The following is an 18,159-nucleotide window of genomic DNA, read 5'->3' on the forward strand; positions in this document are numbered from 1 at the left end:
CAGACCTTGAATATTTTTCTTCAAACATGCAATCGGTTGTCTCAAAACTCACTTTGCAACATTGACTGCAACTCTGCCTCCGCCAATACATGGCAAGCGTAACTATAAATTGCCGTCAAATTTCTCCAACGCTGGAATGACCTTCTTTGCATGGCGACCCAATCTAACTTTATAATTTTTCCCTCACTCTCAGCGTGTCAAGGAATAGTTCCGGCGAGGGGGAAGAATCCCCGCTCGAAGGTTCCTATTAGCTGACGTGGCAAGGAAAGCCTGTGCGATCGGCTATTCTAAAGAGCCAATTCAGCGGCTGAGCTTGCTACGGTCATGGGATGCAGAAGCATCTGCAGACGTTTTGGTTTAGTGATAGACTTTGTAAGTAATCTCTGTAAAAGTATCAGTTGAGAAGAATTGCGGAGATTTTAAAGGTGAAGCAAGGGAAAGAAGTAGTTTCTAAGTCAGGATAGAGAAACGATGTATAAAATGAACTTTGTCTCTGAGAAAACTTTACAGTTTCTTTTGGGGTGAGGGAGGAAGAAGAAAGAAAATAATTATTTCTTGTAATGTTTGTTTACAATCATGTGTGGATCCAGTTTTGTTCCAGCTAAGAATTAGCCCTGGGTAAGATTATGTTCAGTTTATCTTCAGTGGTGATCTGCATGGTGATCTACCTCCCGTTAGATATTTCTGTGATTAAAAATGTCTACAGCTCAAGATAATGTGAACTTAATGTGCAAGATGGCACATTTAGTTCTAAGTTGTGTCCAGTCTTGAAATACTTTCAGTTGCTGTACTATGTGATAGAAAAAAATACATTATCACCCAAACAATGAAAATCTGAATTAAATTTTTTTCTGCACCTCCATAACTTACTAACCATGTAATTCAGAGTCAGTTTAATGTGAAATCATCAAACATTTTGGCTGGGAAACAAAAAAATTGTCTCAGTACCCCATAGTATGTCCTCTGCGTCTGATGTAATTAACTGGACTCCTGGATTCATTCTCTTTTTTCATTCTCTTTTCCCCCATTGATTCCATAAAGGCAAGTTGCTATCTTCTCCCAGTCACTGTCTTTCATACTCCTCTTCTGCTATATCTACACCTTGAGGACACCTGTTCCACCTGGCTAGAACTCACTAGGTTTTACCTGGCCAGTATTAAGTTTTAAATTTAGAATAGCTTTTGGAACAAACCTGAGCATCTTGAAACAACTTGCTCCAAGCCATTCATCTTTCATTATAAAAACCCAAGAATATTTGGCTCTCATGTAGAAAAGGTTCCTGAAGATGGGTGGGAAGGGGGAAAAAGTGACCCAACTTTGCTGAGCAACTTCCCCTGTATTATATTTTTAAATGAATTTCATTCTAGTCTACATGCATTTTAAGTGATGCAAAATGCACTAAATATTTAGTTTGTTTGGAAGGATCCAATGTATTGTTTACAAAGGCTTAAGGTGCCCTTTGCTCTGCTCAGTCAGGATTATTGCATTGTCTAGGACTTTGACACCAGGAAAAAACTGAGAGTGCTCATCTACGGTGGGTAGAAACTTGGTCAGGTATCCACCCATGTGACAAATGGACTTTGACAGCTGTCTTGGAGACGGGCAAGTACCACTGCAGCTAAGCTGAAAGAACTGGAGCTGGTGGTCACATTTCTAATAAAGGTATGTGCATTTGGAAGTAGGAGTGTTGTGGGTGTATAGACATAAGATAGCATTGTTCACTCAAGTTGTCCTGGAGTTATCCTGTAGCATCTTTCATTTTACCTGAATTTTTTTCTTTCTCTTTTGGTGTGTAAATGAAATAGGTTTCACCATACAAAAATATTAAAGTTGCACGAAGACAGGTTTGATAGAGAGGGTTGTAATCAATAAAATGTGTTGTCAGATGTTGGTACAATATCACTCCCTGCTGGTTTGGCAGTGTGATTGACTGATGTACACAGCTGGTCTGTGTATCTGTATGAATCTTTTAAAAATGGACTTAAGAGACCAGAAAGAGCTCAAGTTTATTCAGCCTTTAGGGAACTGTTACAGTTCTTTTCAATAATAGCAGAAACATTAAACTGTATGCCAGAAAATAATCCATTATTACTAAATAATGAAAGTATTTATTAAGCCACTGTTTTCTGGTAAACCAAGCAGGATTTGTTGTATAATTTTGAAATAATGTATGTTGATTGGCCTGATTATAACTTTTTATTTTCATCTAGCATCAAAGTTACCAACGTTAAATATCAATTAGTGTGAAAGCTAATTGCAGTATTAAAAACTTGTAAGAATTCTGTGTCTAAGGCATAAACTTGTTTCTTTAATAGTAACTTCATGCATTTTCTGTCAAACTACAAAGAGATGAATAAACATTAACAATCTCATATATTCTCTTTTCCAAAGGGGGAAAAGGTTTTTTAAAAATCCTAATTTGTAAAAAAGTTATAGATATGCCTCTAGACCATAGCAAGAATAGTCTTCCCTGGAGCCTTTCTAGACCTATAACATGAAGGCAAAAGCCTTTACAGTTTGGCTATAAATATTTGGAAGAATGTTTCTTTTCATTGAACCTACTGCCTTTTGATTGTTTTTATATTTATAGGAAACTGAAGACATTTAGATATTGAACAAAATCTAAATAAAAATAGATTTTTAATAAAAAGTCCTGAATGGACTCATGGTTGCCACCAAGACAGCCCCAGGGCCAAGGGAGTCATGCAGTCTGGTTTGAAGGATATGGAAGGAGCCCACGGAGGGAAGTCTACCATGGCCCTCCACCTCCACATTTCAGGCATGAAGAATACCATCCTGATTTCCAAGTAGGACCTCAGCCTTGGCTAGATACTCAGCACCACTATCCCATCCATCATCCAAGGCTCCAGAACTATATGAGACCAAACTCCAGGGCAGAGTATTACAAAAGCAGCTTTTCAGACTGGTCTTACACAAGGTAAAGCTCACATAAAAAATAAGGAATAACAATGTTGGGAAATGAAATAGACAGGCTATGATTTCAGCTGGTTCTAAATCATAGTCTAAAGAAACAAAATCCTCTGATTTCAGAAATTATGGGAAAGTGTGTTTTGAATCTTTTCCTCTCATATCTCTATAGACTGCAGAGCCCTGCATGGAGTCCTGAATAAGGCCAAGTGCCACATGATAATCTTAATTTTGACCTTTTGGATCCTGCAGTGTGGCTGAGCAGTAACATCCACGCAAAATCTATTTACTTAGCCGCCTTGTCATGTTTAGCTTTTCCTGATCCTCTGGAAGCAATTGCAAGATTGAGGGGTCCTACAGCTTTCAACTTGGCTTCCCCTGGTGCTTTAATCTTTATATCTGGACTTAAAACCTTTGTTGACAACCCCACCACCACTTAATTTTGGTCATAGACTGACTGGAATTGTGGCTTCCCTGGCTTGTATATTGCTTAATATGTAATTTATTGTATGTTGTCATGCTTCCCTGACCTACATACTGTATAATGCTTAATATACAGTATATATTTAGTATGTTTTATATTAGAGTTTTACAGCTTTCTAGCAGAAAAATAAGCCCAAAAAATAAGCACACATTCAAAATGAGCAGGAGGCATAGTTTAGAAAAACTTTATAATATATATATAAATATGATACATACAGTTTCATTCAGCTCTGGGGAATATCAACAACTAACTCAGGAGATCAGGACACAGGGAAAGACTAAGATACCCCCAGACCTAGGCTGGATCACATGCTTCACACAGCCAATACTGTGTCTTAATCAAAACAGTTCTCATTGGCTGGTTTGCTATGGCTATTCCAGTTCATACATTCTTACACACTGATATTTTATGGTCTAGACTCTAGCTTATCTATTCTTTGCATTGAAAACAATGCATTATATATATTATTTAGATTTGCCTGCACTTGTACTGTTTGCCTGCTATTCCACATCCTTCAATTTGTCCCATCTTTTTGTTAGTGCTGCCGCAAGGTAGATGGACTTACAATGGTGATTGTGTGCATCATGGGAAGATGTGGAGGACCAGGTTAGAGATAGATCATCATGGAGAAGATCACTAGGAGTTGAAAATGACTTGCTGGCACATTAATCAAAATAATATGTACTAATTCCAACTATTTTATTTCCTTCATCAAAAAGATATAGAAAGCCCACTAAAGCAGATTTTTCTGCCTCTTACTTAGCTCATAACTTTTGGGGTTACTTTTCAGGCAAGGATATGAAGAGCTGCACCGTGGCTTTGTGGAGGATCATGAAGCATATCAAAGATTCACCCAAGTACATCCAAGCAAAAGAGGTACTGCATTCCCCATAGAATAAATAGCTGAGAACATTATGGAGCTAAAATATCTTTCTCTGGTCTGGTGCCTTCTGGGCTAAAACAATTTATAATTTCCAACTAGCACAGGCAAAGGCCAATTTATATAGGAATAATGGATATTGGGGAATGAAGTAAACTAATAGGGTGTGCTTGTATTTATGTGTGTTATAGGAAGTCATTTGTAAGCAATTTTTTTATTCTTTATGCATCCTTTGTATCTTAGTATAATGAGGGACTGAAGTTTAGAATGGTTAGAGTTGAATGTCCTCCTGAAAAGGAGAGAACAGGCCTGTGAAACTGCAACACTTAAGTATTTGTAACTTACTACAGTATACTAACATTTTGAGACTAAGGAAGCAGCCAGTGTAGTATATTGCTTATGGTCTAGGGACTAGAAGACTAGAGAGGATTAGAGAGACTCAGGTTCAAGTCTATCCTTGGCCATGAAATTCACTTGGCAACTTTGAGCCATTCACTTAGCCCAACCTAACAAGGATATTCTTGTAGAGAAAACTTGGTAGAAAGTGTCAAATACACTATCCTCAAGTTTGTAAAAACTGGGAATGTAATGTGATACCCCAAAATATTTCAGTATCCTATCTTGATCACAGTCTCAAAACCTTCCTGGGATCACATGTTAAATCCAAAATGCTATTTCAGTTCTGTGGCCCCATTTGTAGGATTAAATAACTCACATTTCTGTCTCTCTTTCTCTTTTCCTCCCCCTTTATTTATCTTTTTTGTAATATATTTTATTGATTTTTTAAAAACATAAATCACTTAATAATTGGTGAACGGTGTGTTGTCTGGGCTTACATTTGTAAAACAATCACTAACAATTGATTTCTATAATCCATAATCTACATAATGGTTTTAGTTGATTTCCTCTTTCCCCAAAATATCCTCTTTTGCAAACATTGAGTTGATACAATTCTTGTTGTTTTGATAGATAACAATTAAATATATAATTTTCCCCAATATTCCTAAAATAATAATCACATCAATATAATATTTCTTTTCTATCCAATCATTCTGGTTACCTTATCATAGATCCTGTTACAGTCCTTATTTTAATTTGTTTCTCCCACCAAATTCTAGGAGTTTTTTACTGGTTAAGATTTTCTCAAAAATTAATTACATTTAAAAATTTAACTCTATTTTTCATGTGAACCATCTCACACTTTAACATTTCTTAAGGAATAGATAAAACAGTGAAAAAAAAGAAAGAACAAGAGTAAAGAAACAAAAAATAATATGCTATTTAAAATATATATCCCTTCTAAGCTAATATATATTTCCTAAATTTCTTATTCTTTTTAACCATAATTCAAATTATGTTTAATCTTTAAACATTCCATTTAATATATCTAGTCATCTAGTCCTTTAACTCTTATTCAAAGCATTGTTTTTATCCATTATAATTTTCTTAAATTCAATCACATTTAAATATTTAAAACATTTCCTTTATCTAAGTCATTTCAACTTTTTTATATTACTTATATCAAGAAAGAGAACAAAAAAGGGAAAAAACATACTATATTATTTAAGGAATTCATCCCTCTTAGAATTACATATATATTCCAAAACTTTTCTATTTCTTTAACCATATTCAAACAAATGTTTCTTTTTTAGGTATTCTCTCTGGTAAGCCCCATCGTCTATTTTCTTGGTTTCCACTTTAGTCTTTTTCCTTTGCCCAGTATCTTTCTTAATCAATGTATTTTGCTGAATCAAAAAGTTTTTCCGTATGTTTGTAAATGTTGCTGTAGATATAAAAAGTAAATCAGGAGAAGTGTCTTTGTATGGGGCTTCTGCCTTTCCATGTTTGTTGAAAATCTTTATCTTTTTCTTTCTCTCTACTTCTCTTATGATTTCCTTTCTCTCCGATGTTCCTAACATCTCTACAGTCCATTTTATCCAATCTGTTTTCTATCCTCAGATTTATTTTGTAGTCTTAAGGGATAAGTTGTTTTTTCCAATTCTTGTGAATTTTTTTCCCTCTAGGATTAAATCATGTTTCCTTGTTTTGTTAAGTTCCATCTTTAAGTCTCTATTCTCAATTCTATATCCATTTATCTGTTTTATCTGCTCCTTCTCTGTTGTTGTTTTCTGGGAATTTTTTTGTTGTAGAGTTAACTTGGAAATAGATTGATTTATATTTTCAAAGTTATTTTGGATTTCTTTGTGGTTTAAAGTCATTGTTGTTTGAATTAGTTGCAATATACTTTATATCTCATCCTGTGAAGTATTTATGTTTTCTTGATATGTTCTTTCTACATGTCTCTGATCCATGATGGCCAAGAATTTGAGTTTTTCTCTTCCTTCCTTTTCTCTGCAAATAGCTATGAGTCCCAATTGAATAGATATTTGTAATCCAAATAGTTAAAAAAAGATTTTTTTCCTGAAATTTATAATTCTTTGTCTACAGCCCAGATTATTGTCTTTTTTGTCACAGCTGTTCTTTGTTGTTAAAACTTTGAAGGTCACAAACACAGAGTAGCTTTTCCCAGGTTTTACCAAGTCTTATATTAAAGTCATAGCTGTCATAGTCTTTATCCACCACTAAGTGTCAGGAACTATTTGTTTTTCAATTTCCAAAATAAACAATTATCTTTAGAATGAGAATCTTAACCATTCAAACAATTTTAGATTTATCCAGATTTAAGTTTTAAATTTCAGGTTTTATATTTATTTCATTTCAATATATTTTGATCCTCCATAAAAAGATTAATTCGCAGCTTCGGATAGTATAAGGGTGGGGCGGAAATCCCCCTCCTTCCCTTTCGGAGGTATTTTGCTTCTTGGGGATCTTTTCCAGGAAATTAAATGTAGAACAGAAAAGATAAGATCGAATTCCTCACCTAGTTTCAAGCACGCTGTTCACAGTTGTGCTGGTTAGTGCTTTTGGACTTCGGTTGCTAGTAGCTTAGGCTGGTCGATGCAATATGGCCAGCCTTTCTCCTGTTGGGTTAGAAGGCTTTCCCCAAGTTGAACAGAGTGGCCGCTGCTGTTCCAGAATCACTGGAGCATCCTTCTTTCTTCATTGCCTCTCTGGGGCGACTTAGACCCATTTAGGGTCTCCTGGCAGTGCGAAATTAGCCGTGGGGGTGCGGAGAATCCGCAAGCCCATGACCAGTCGCTACCGCGCAAAACCGGAAGTTTTCTCCTCCCCCTTCAGCTTAGCCTTAGAACTATATATCATTCCAACCTCATCCTCCTTTCTATTGTTTCCCCTGTTTTTCTCAAAGTATTTCAGCTGCAAGAAGCATGGATGCTATTTTCTTCATTAATTTCTATTTCCCCTTGAGACTGTGAAAAACCACAGGCAGCACTACTTACTCCTAAGCTCAATTATAGAGAACCTTGGGCCAAAGTTTTACACACAAACACATACATACATAGACACATACACCTACATTTCATTTCATTTCTAATGCATGTGTTTAAAAAAATTAGCTGTGCTATAGCTGGATTATAAATATCTGGACAACCTGTAGATGGAAGTAGTGAGATGCTGTAAACCAGCAGCACCCAACCTTTGGGGCATCAGGGACCAGTTCCACAGATGGGGGGGCGTGGTTTCATGTGCTGCCTGCATCCTATGAATGGAGATTCACTTGTTTGCATGCTACGGCCCACTTTCGGTCCATTGCCCAAGGGTTGGGGACACCTGCTGTAAACCTTCCATCATATAGTTTTTAAGCTTTTTGCATCCCAAATACGATGGTTCTTAAAAGCAAAAGCTACCAGTCCCTGCAATTTTCTTGGCAAATTTTTTCAGAAGATGGCCATTGACTCCTTCCTAGGGCTGAGAGAGAGTGACTGGGCCAAGGTCACCCACCTGGCTTTGTGCCTAAGGCCGGCAAAGAACTCATGATGTCTTGGTTTCTAGCTTGATGTCTTAACACTGCACCAAATTATATTATAATTTGGTTTAAATAAGGAAACATTCCTGCAATGGTGATTTGCTAAAAGAAGGAAGAGAGCAAGTAGGAGTCCTATAACCCTAGCCAGTATTTGGAAAAATTACTATCGTATAACTCAACCATTTCATTTCTCTTAATTGTTTCTCAGCTTCATGCGGTTTACCTGCAATCCTTTCCCATCCCCTCCCCCCCAGGTAAATAATTGGCATTATCTAATCTGTTCCAGTAGAGCAAGAGCATAGTTCAATTGTGTAGTCTAAGGAGAATGACATTCAATTCCTCTACGCCTAATTCTGACTAGTTTTTCATTCTTAATGCATCCAAGAAGATTTATTTGTTTATATTTACTTTGTACAGATCCAAGATGGAGAGATAACTGGAATGAAAGTGCAAATTCCTGGAACCAGAATTATTATAGAGATTGCCAACCTAGGGATGGTAACAACTCTTTGGGGCATTATGATGTTGTACTAACTCAGTAAGTAAAACTCTTAAAAGACAATGTTTAACACTGTCCATATCCAGTTATTCTTAATACTATTGGATCAACTGGTGGCTTCCATATTTATTGACAAAATCTCTGGCCATGATCACTGGCAGGCCAGGTTGAGGACAGAGTTGTGGATGTTATACCAATCTCTGCCTTTTCTTTAGTGTTTATGTGTATATGTGTACCCTCTCGAAACCACTGGAAATATTTTAGATTTTTCCAAGCTGAGATACTGTATGTGAGAAGATGTGTTCATCTTTCAATTTTTCATGCATAGAACTTCTATGCATTATTTTAGGGAACTTCTAAGACAGGGGTCCCCAACCTCTGGTCCATAGGCTGGTACTGGATTGTGGCATGCCGGCAACTGGTTCGCACAAACAAACTAGGCCCCATCTATGGGATGCAGGCAGCACACAAAACCACACCCTCTCCGGTCGCCATGAAACCGGTCCCTGGTGCCCAAAAGGTTGGGGGCTCTATTCTAAGATAATTACTTACGATCACAATTGAACCCAAAATTTATGTTGCTAAGTGAAAGATTTGTTAAATGAGTTTTGCTCCATTTTACGACCTTTCTTGCCACAGTTGTTATGTGGATCACTTAAATTCGTAACACGATTGTTAAGTGAATCTGCTTTCTCCATTGACTTTGCATATCAGAAGGTCACAAAAGCTGTTCACATGACCCTGGGACACTGCAACTGTCATAAATATGAATCAGTTGCCAAGTATCTGCATTTTTATCACAGGACCGTGGCGATGCTCCAATGGTCATAAGTGTGAAAAACTGTCATAAGTCACTATTTTCAGTGCCATTGTAATTTTGAATGGTCATTAAACAAACTGTTGTAAGTCAAGGATTACCTGTATATGGAGAACGAAGGTATTGAACATACCTTGAGTGCTTATCAGTGCATTGCATGTATCTCCTATTGGTGGGTTATGGCAAAAGTATGCTGGCTTGCAAGGTCATTTAGATTAGAACCCAGTACTATACTGTGAGCACACTATAGTATTAGGTTGAAATACTGTACTGAGGGCAAAATTGAGCTTTGGCTGAAATGGTGATTTGTGAGTATCTGCTTATATAAATGTTTGTTTTGAGTGCTTAGTGTAAATGTACAGTAGTGGCCAAAATTGTGGAAACCTTTTGGGAAAAGGGTACAGTAGAAATGCCACCTTTGATTACGTTTTCACCAATTTTTCTTCTAATTTCTTATAACTGTAGCCTTGTTCACTTAATAATACTATTTTACATTGCTTTCTGGGCAACCAGTCAACTCTTTGCAGCATTACTTTAATTTTATTACGTTTTACAAGCTCACTAAATGAAAGAACACAAAAAAACCCCCAACCAACTTGATAGCGATCATATAACACATTGACAAATGTCTTCTTCTCAGCTTCAATACATAACATCAATAATTGAATCCTACTGTGATCTGATTGGCTCATTGCCAAAACAAGATGACACCTAATTGGCTCTCTAAACACTCATGCTCATTGGCTACAATCAGATGAAGGAAAGCTATCTGATATCAACCTAAGCAAGTTGTGCTTCCTTTTTCTGGTTATTTGGCTATAACTTTTCATAGAATACAGTACAGATAATTGAACAAACTTTGTTGCATTACATTCTTGATTAAATTATCTTTCCATTGATATATAATTTTATGGTTGTTGTTGTTAATAGCGAAGTCGTGTCCGACCCATCGCGATCCCATGGACAACATTCCTCCAGGTCTTCCTGTCTTCTACCATCTTCTGGAGTCCATTTAAGTTCACACCTACTGCTTCAGTGACTCCATCCAGCCATCTCATTCTCTGTCATCCCTTTCTTCTATTGCCCTCAATCTTTCCCAGCATTAGGCCCTTCTTCAGTGAGTCCTTCCTTCTCATTAGGTGGCCAAAGTATTTGAGTTTCAACTTCAGGATCTGGCCTTCTAAAGAGCAGTCGGGGTTGATCTCTTCTAGGACTGACCAGTTTGAATGCCCTTGCAGTCCAAGGGACTCGCAGGAGTCTTCTCCAGCACCATAGTTCAAAGGCCTCAATTCTTTGGCGCTCAGCCTTTCTTATGGTCCAACTTTCACAGCCATACATTGCAACTGGGAAAACCATGGCCTGGACTATACGCACTTTTGTTGGCAGGGTGATGTCTCTGCTTTTTAGTATGCTGTCTAGATTTGCCATAGCTTTCCTCCCCAGGAGCAAGCGTCTTTTAATTTCTTGGCTGCAGTCCCCATCTGAGGTGATCTTGGAGCCCAGAAAAATAAAATCTGTCACTGCCTCCATTTCTTCCCCATCTATTTGCCAGGAATTGAGAGGGCCGGATGCCATGATTTTGGTTTTCTTAATGTTGAATTTCAAGCCAACTTTTGCACTCTCGTTCTTCACCCGCATCAAGAGGCTCTTTAGTTCCTCTTCACTTTCTGCCATTAGAGTAGTATCATCTGCATATCTGAGGTTGTTGATATTTCTCCCGGCAATCTTAATTCCCACTTTTATTTCATCTAGCCCTGCCTTTCTCATGATGTGCTCTGCATATAAGTTAAATAGGCAGGGCGACAGTATACAGCCTTGCCGGACTCCTTTTCCAATTTTGAACCAATCAGTGGTTCCGTGTCCAGTTCTCAATGTTGCTTCTTGGCCCGCATACAGGTTTCTCAAGAGACAAATAAGATGGTCTGGTATTCCCCTCTCTTTAAGAACTTGCCACAATTTGTTGTGATCCACACAATCAAAGGCTTTAGCATAGTCAGTGAAGCAGAAGTAGATGTTTTTCTGGAACTCCCTAGCTTTCTCCATGATCCAGCGTATGTTGGCAATTTGATCTCTAGTTCCTCTGCCTCTTCGAAATCCTGCCTGTACTTATGGTACTACTCCAAAAAAAAGTGGTGTTATTAGCCATCAAACCTCAAAAATATACTTTCTCCAAAAGGTTTCCACACTTTTGGCCACCGCTGTAAGTCTGTTCATGCATGCATAAAAATGAATTGAAAAGCATGATTGATTTTTACAGTTAAAGATTGAGAGTATCATACAAGGATTATGAGAGATTCTGAATGTGAACCAGATTATTTTTATACAGTACCAAGAATTGGATTTTAGAGAATAAAGGGCACATAAAGAAAGGAAATAATTGGAAAAAATCAAAGTGGAAGGACTGTAGGAAGAGAAAATAGAGTCCTGCTTGGAAAAGTCTTAGAAGATAAATGTATTTTCCAACAGAATAAATGAGAAGTATGTAAAAAGAAAGAGGACATGGAAGCTGCTCGGAGCATGTAACAGAGCAATGTAGAAAATTGTAGGGTTATATTAAAGGAAATAAAAACACATTACAGAGGTAAAAGAACTATGGATTAGGAAAATGCACACAAACACAAATTTGTGGCAAAAATGAGCCAGATAGAAAGATATTTTATAAAGTGTATATGGAGAAAAACAATATAGTATGTGTTCAACGAGAGCAGGATATGCTTAAGATTAAAAATGAAGACAAAACAAAATGTTTTTGAACTGGGGAAAAAAGAGCTGAACTAGAATGTACAGAGATGAGAAAATTTACTGTACATTTGTTGAGTTAGAGAAAATATATGATGGAACAAATAGGCAGAGATTATGGAATGGTTTGTATTAATATAGAATTGAAGGTTGATTGTTGAATATGATACAAATAGTATGTGATGGAATTAAAGATTCCAGAGGATAAATGGAATATTTAGCAAATGGGTCAACATTGAGCATTTTGGCTTGGGTGTCTACTGTGTTTATGAATAAATAAATAAAAGGAAACAGTCATGGTGATCTTATATTGGTTGGGATGTAAATGTGCTTGTATGCATCTAGTGTTCTAATTTTGTTTGAGACTGTGAATGATTTGTACTGAATGTTAAATAGATAGAAGTATGGTATTATAAAGAGTTTGAATGTTGATGTTAAGATTTTAACAGCTACGTTGGTGTGAAGACTGCAAAATACATTGCCTGTTGTAATTTATCTTAAACAATTCATGAAAGAGTGTTAGGGTTCAGATTGTATAAGTCTTCTGGCTAATATAGTAGACATTTGTTATCATTCAAATCATGGATTTGTATCAAGTATTGCAGGATATTAGATTTCCTATGCAATTAATTTCTTGGATTAACAATTACCATAATCCTTTTGATTTTGTAAATATCAATTGAATTTTTTCACCAGTAATAAAAACAAAGGATGGAACTTGTCTCATTTAATTTTTAATTTAACTTGGCATGCCTAATAAAACTATCTGATAACATCAAAGGGATTTGTATAGTTGAATGTGAGTATAAGATTTTATATGAAGATGATAATTTTCAACAATTGTGTAATCTAAATTTGAAGCACAGTATGTATGTGTGTATATACATAGTCAATATTCTAGATATAAAAATAGAATAGAATAGAATAGAATAGAATACAATAGAATACAATAGAATAGAGTAAGTACTAGTTCATTGTCTGGAAAATATTAGGGTTTTTTTTATATTGTTCAGAAGCTATCCCCAGGAAGCTATTGAATTTAGTAGGTAATAATATTTCAAAATGCATCACTCAGGTAAAAGAGGCTATTGAGAGGCGAATGAAAACATCCTTAGGTTTCTTGGGAAGAACTAGTGTTATTAAAGACAAATTTAGTATCAAATTTATACATATTTTCAGAGCAATGCTTATCTTGGTTTAGCCTAAATATTTTAAATAAGTAGTTTTTGTTTTATTTATAAAAATTAATGATTATTGTAAATTTTTATGGATGGAGGAAATACCCAGTTTGTCATTGGCTTACTTATTAATCTAAGTCAGTGGTTCTCAATTTTTTTAATGCTGCGACCCCCAACCGGTCGTAAGTCGACTACTCAACCGGTCGTAAGTCGAGGACTAGTCAACTGGTGCAGCACCATTTGCAGAATGGGACTTTTGGCGGGCTCAGCAGGGCAGAGACAGCCTGGACAATGCCTATTGGCTTTTGAAAGCCAATGGAATTAGACTCTATTCAAGAGAGTCTATTCTATTGGCTTTCAAAAGACAATAGAATAAAAGGGAGTAGCACAACTAAGGAAAAGGGGAAAAAATGACGGACTGCGTTGTTTGGCGACCCCGTGAAATGGTCGTTCGACCTCAAATGGGGTCCCGACCCACAGGTTGAGAACCACTGATCTAAGTCATGTATTGGAATGGAACTTTATTAGCTACCGGTACTTATGATCATGGGCTACAATCATAAGATTCTGTAAGGCCCAGCCTCAGCTAATATTCCCAAGAAAGCACAACTCTTGAAACTGGCATTGTTTCAAAAGAAACTTTTATTGAGAGATAGTGAAGACAGAAAAGCTAAGCAAGATCTGAATAATTCCCACACGAAACGTTACATTAAACCCCTCTCTTCAAAACCCCTCCCAGGTGCCTATCTACCCAGTCCAAATCCAGCCAATCCACAGGCGTGAAGTTGTTATGGGTACTGGAAGTTGAAGGAGCGATAAAACTCTCCTGTTTGATAGAAGGCCACCAGAATTAACAAGTGTAGGGTCTTTACAAACCCAAAGTGTCCTGCCACCTTTGAGTTATGGCAGGTCTGCATAGTCTTTAGTCTCTGGCTGGGACATATAACTTCCCTCCTATCTCTGCCAGCCCCTCCCACATGGAGCAAAGGTTCTTGTGACTAATGAACCATTTGCCCTTTTGCAGGCCTTGCTTAAAGGCCAGGGTGATAGCGTTTCTAATGGTGGGATGCCTTTTGATTACACCCTCGTGATTACTGGGACAGTAACAGTGCTCAGTTTTCATCTCAGCGTATATAATATATCATCCAAGTACACCAAAACTCCCTTATACAGGTGTTCATGTATCACTTCATTTATCGGTTGCAGGGGCTACTTGTAATCCAAAAGGAAGCACTTTAAATTGAAAGCAGCCCAGGGGGCAATTAAAAGCAGTTTTCCATTTGTCTCCCTCTCTAATTCTGATAACCAGTAATAAGCCTCTCATAAGTCCAGTTTAGAAAATACTTTCCCCTTACAAAGGTGGGCCAGCATGTCCTTCATGAGGGGCAAGGGATATACATTCTCCTTGCACACTGTTTTCATATCCCTGTAATCCACGCAGAGACGAACAGATCCATCTTCCTTCTCCCAGAACAACACTGGGGCTGCCACCTGTATCCAACCGGCTGGATGAAACCCCGAGCTAAGTTTTTATCTGTGAACTGGCACAGTTCGTCTAACTCCCTGGAAGTCATGGAGTACAGTTTAGGTTTTGAAAGTTTAGCTTTGGGACAATCTCAATGGCACAGTCTGTGGGCCGGTGAGGAGGGAGTTCATCTGAATCCCTCTCGCTAAATACTTTAGCCAAATGGTGGTATTCCTTAGGTATGCCTCTCAGCGACTTGCTCTTTGTGGCTGCCCAGGTGCCCGGTCCAAATCCAGCCAATCCACAGGTGTGACGTTATTATGGGAACTGGAAGTTGAAGGAGCGATAAAACTCTGTTCCCAGGCATTGCATCCTCTTCTCAAAGGAGCAGAGATAAGGCAGATGGCCCCAGGCACATTCCTCCCCCTTTCACACACAAAGGTTGAGAGAACAAAGCAAATGAAACACATCCCACAGCTCACGACCTCCCCCCTCCCAACAGAGGAAAAGCCTCCCCTCTCCCAACATAATGGCAGCACCCCGAAAATGATTTGAGGAGCCTGACAGATTCAGAATTACAATTTACTACCTTCTGGTCCAGAAATATTTGTTCTTATTATAGTAGGAATTAGTTTATTTTCTAGCACTGAAGGTAATAAACATAGGTAATTTACTATATATAATTTACTTTTGTTCTTTTATTTTTCTCTTTACTGTATAGTGTTTTTAAATGTAGTAGACTAAGTTTATTTTTGGTAATACAACAATAATATAGTTATATTAATATATCAATGTTTAGTTTTTATATAATTTCATAATTAAGGTTTTAAAGAATGCTTTATTTGAGAGTCTGTGGCATGTTGTCAGTTAAGGTGCTGGGCTGGAAGTAGATAGACCCAAATTCTAGTTCTTCCTTAGGCACAGAAACCAGCTGGATGACTTTGGGTAACAGAAAATTATTATTTTTCCCCCTGTCCTCCTCCATTATATTTTCTTTCTCTGTTCATCACTTACAGTTGTATCACATTGGCTACTTCTTTCCTTTGTGCATTTTTTTGATGGAGTTTTCATCCTAGCTATTGAAGATAAAGCTAAACTGCTATATGTAACGAAGTTGGAAGAAACCTTGGAGGTTTTCTAGTTCAATCCCCCCCCCCTGCTCAAACAGGAAACTCTATAACATTTCAGACAAATGGTTGTCCAATTTCTTCTTAAAAACCTCCAGTGATGGAGCACCCACAATTTCTGGAAGCAAGTCGTCCCACTGATTAATTGTTCTAACTGTCAGGAAATTTCTCCATCGTTCTAGGATGGTTTCCATCCATTGCTTCTTGTCCTGCCTTCTGATGCTTTGAAGAATAGGTTGATCCTTCTTCTTCGTGGTAACCCCTTAGATATTGGAATACTGCTATCATGTCACTCACAATCCTTGTTTTCATTAAACTAGATATACTCAGTTCTTGCAACTGTTCTTCATATGTTTTAGCCTCCAGGCCCCTAATCATCTTTGTTGCTCTTCTCTGCACTCTTTCTAGAGTCTCAATGTGTTTTTTATATTGGGCGACTAAAACAGGATGCAATATTCCAAGTATGGTCTTGCCAAGGCATTATAAAATGGTACCAACATTCACGTGATCTTGCAGAAAACTGCAATTCTTTGTTATCTAGTATTCTACAGACTTTTATAATCCAAAATTATTAGCTTGGGAGGGGATATTATGAATAGAGGGAGCCTCTTCTCACCTAGCACTGGACTTGGTGAGAGGTGAGAAAGATCTAAGTGAGACATATGCTTAGACAGTTTGCTGTGTACACCAGTTTGCTGAAGAAATTGGGTCAAAATTCTGAAATAGAATCTTGTGCAGAACAGTAGATACTCAAGCATGGCATTAATTTTATGTACTTATCATGATGTAAGGAGACAGATATGTAAATTTGCTGTAAGGTTGAATCCAGTAGATTTTAAGCTCAACCTTTTTCGTTTGATTTCCTCCAGATCTAAGAATTCCTATGAAGATAGCTATGCTTCAAAGAAAGATGCTTCTGATGATATCAACTACCATTCTCCTTTGTTACAAGGACACATTTGGGATAAATTCCAAGAGAACTCTTTGAAGAATGCCACTGTTCCAGCCCATGAGGTATCTAATCTCATTCTTGCTGATAGATTAGCCTGCAATTGTTTAGTATAAACCATTGGTGGGAGGAAAGTGGTCCAGACCTTGTATTTTTCTATTTTTTTTTCCAATAGTAAAATTCCTTGGGAAAGAAGTTATAGATTGTTTTGCTTTGTTTTAATTCAGGCTAGCATTCACTCCCATATATTTTCTATGTTTTTCCCCACATAGCTTTCATTGCCTGACGGGCTAACTCCCCTCCAACATTACAAGGAATCTGGCCTCAGTTCTAGCAGTTATGAGCTTAGTCAATATATGGAAAATTCTTCCAACCACCATGAAGCAACTTTCTCCGAGGATTGGAGCCCTGTTCAGTCAGGTGAGTTATTCAACACGGATAAGATGCAGGGTGATGGCAATAAAGCTGAATACTTATCAAAGACTGGATAGAGCGATGGTGAAACTCATGGTTAGAAAACAAAAAATATATATTTGGCTCAGAAGTACCATCTGAGGATTCCCCCAAATTTGAATGTTGGCACTGGATTGGGCTAAAAAGCTGGGGTAATTTTATAGCAGTTTGATATGTAGGGAGGGAGAGATGTTCCGTGTATAAAGAAGGGGTGAATAGATCTGTCTATGAGGCTTTTCATCAGAATAACATGGCCATAATTTCTTGTTGTGATATTAGTACTAATTTGGCTCATTTTCATTGGAAGGGTATGTGATGTTAAGATTGGAGAGAAAGGCCCTGTTTTATGGTCTGCCCAAAGGAGAGTCAGTGTCAGAATCCAATTATATTTCAATTCTAGCTATTGACCCTGAAAAAAGACCCATTTCTTACTCTTTGTGTATTCTGTCATACTACGAAAGGTGAGGAAGGAGCAAGGGGGTTTATGACTCTCACTTCCTTCATTTAAACTACAAAGGACTGGATGTGATTCTTATCAAGAGGACTGACCATAACAATATGGCCATAGCCTTTCATCTACTATCCTTCTGAACTCTCCCTTCTGCCGGCAGTGAGGAAAAAGGGGTGGAACTGTAATGCCTGGGATCGTTGCTGGAAGGACGGTGGGGTGGGGCTGCTTAGGAACACTTAAAACATTGAATGGTAGGGGTTGGCCTCTCAGATCCTGTCTAGAACTCCTGCAACCATCTTCTCT

General features: G+C 37.5%; 1 protein-coding gene across 5 annotated transcripts in view; it reads left to right on the plus strand.

Moving 5' to 3' along the window:
• The first annotated feature begins 240 nt into the window (after nt 1-240).
• Nucleotides 241-18,159, plus strand: part of LOC120319514 (protein transport protein Sec16B-like) — a 68,092-nt gene continuing 50,173 nt past the window's right edge. For 2 of the 5 annotated variants that reach the window (XM_039368444.1, XM_039368447.1), the window contains exons 1-7: nt 242-372; nt 1,495-1,662; nt 2,591-2,938; nt 4,203-4,288; nt 8,596-8,716; nt 16,873-17,017; nt 17,225-17,372. In XM_039368444.1, the coding sequence (XP_039224378.1) occupies nt 2,658-2,938; nt 4,203-4,288; nt 8,596-8,716; nt 16,873-17,017; nt 17,225-17,372 (781 nt within the window). In that variant the 5' untranslated portion in view covers nt 242-372; nt 1,495-1,662; nt 2,591-2,657. Of the gene's footprint in view, nt 373-463; nt 619-1,472; nt 1,663-2,590; nt 2,939-4,202; nt 4,289-8,595; nt 8,717-16,872; nt 17,018-17,224; nt 17,373-18,159 lie in introns of those variants that run through there. The other 3 variants (XM_039368448.1, XM_039368445.1, XM_039368446.1) reach the window with 3 other exon arrangements.

Source organism: Crotalus tigris, unplaced genomic scaffold, assembly GCF_016545835.1.
Source record: "Crotalus tigris isolate CLP2741 ecotype Arizona unplaced genomic scaffold, ASM1654583v1 scf7180000020791.254202, whole genome shotgun sequence".
NCBI classification, from domain to species: Eukaryota; Metazoa; Chordata; class Lepidosauria; order Squamata; family Viperidae; genus Crotalus; species Crotalus tigris.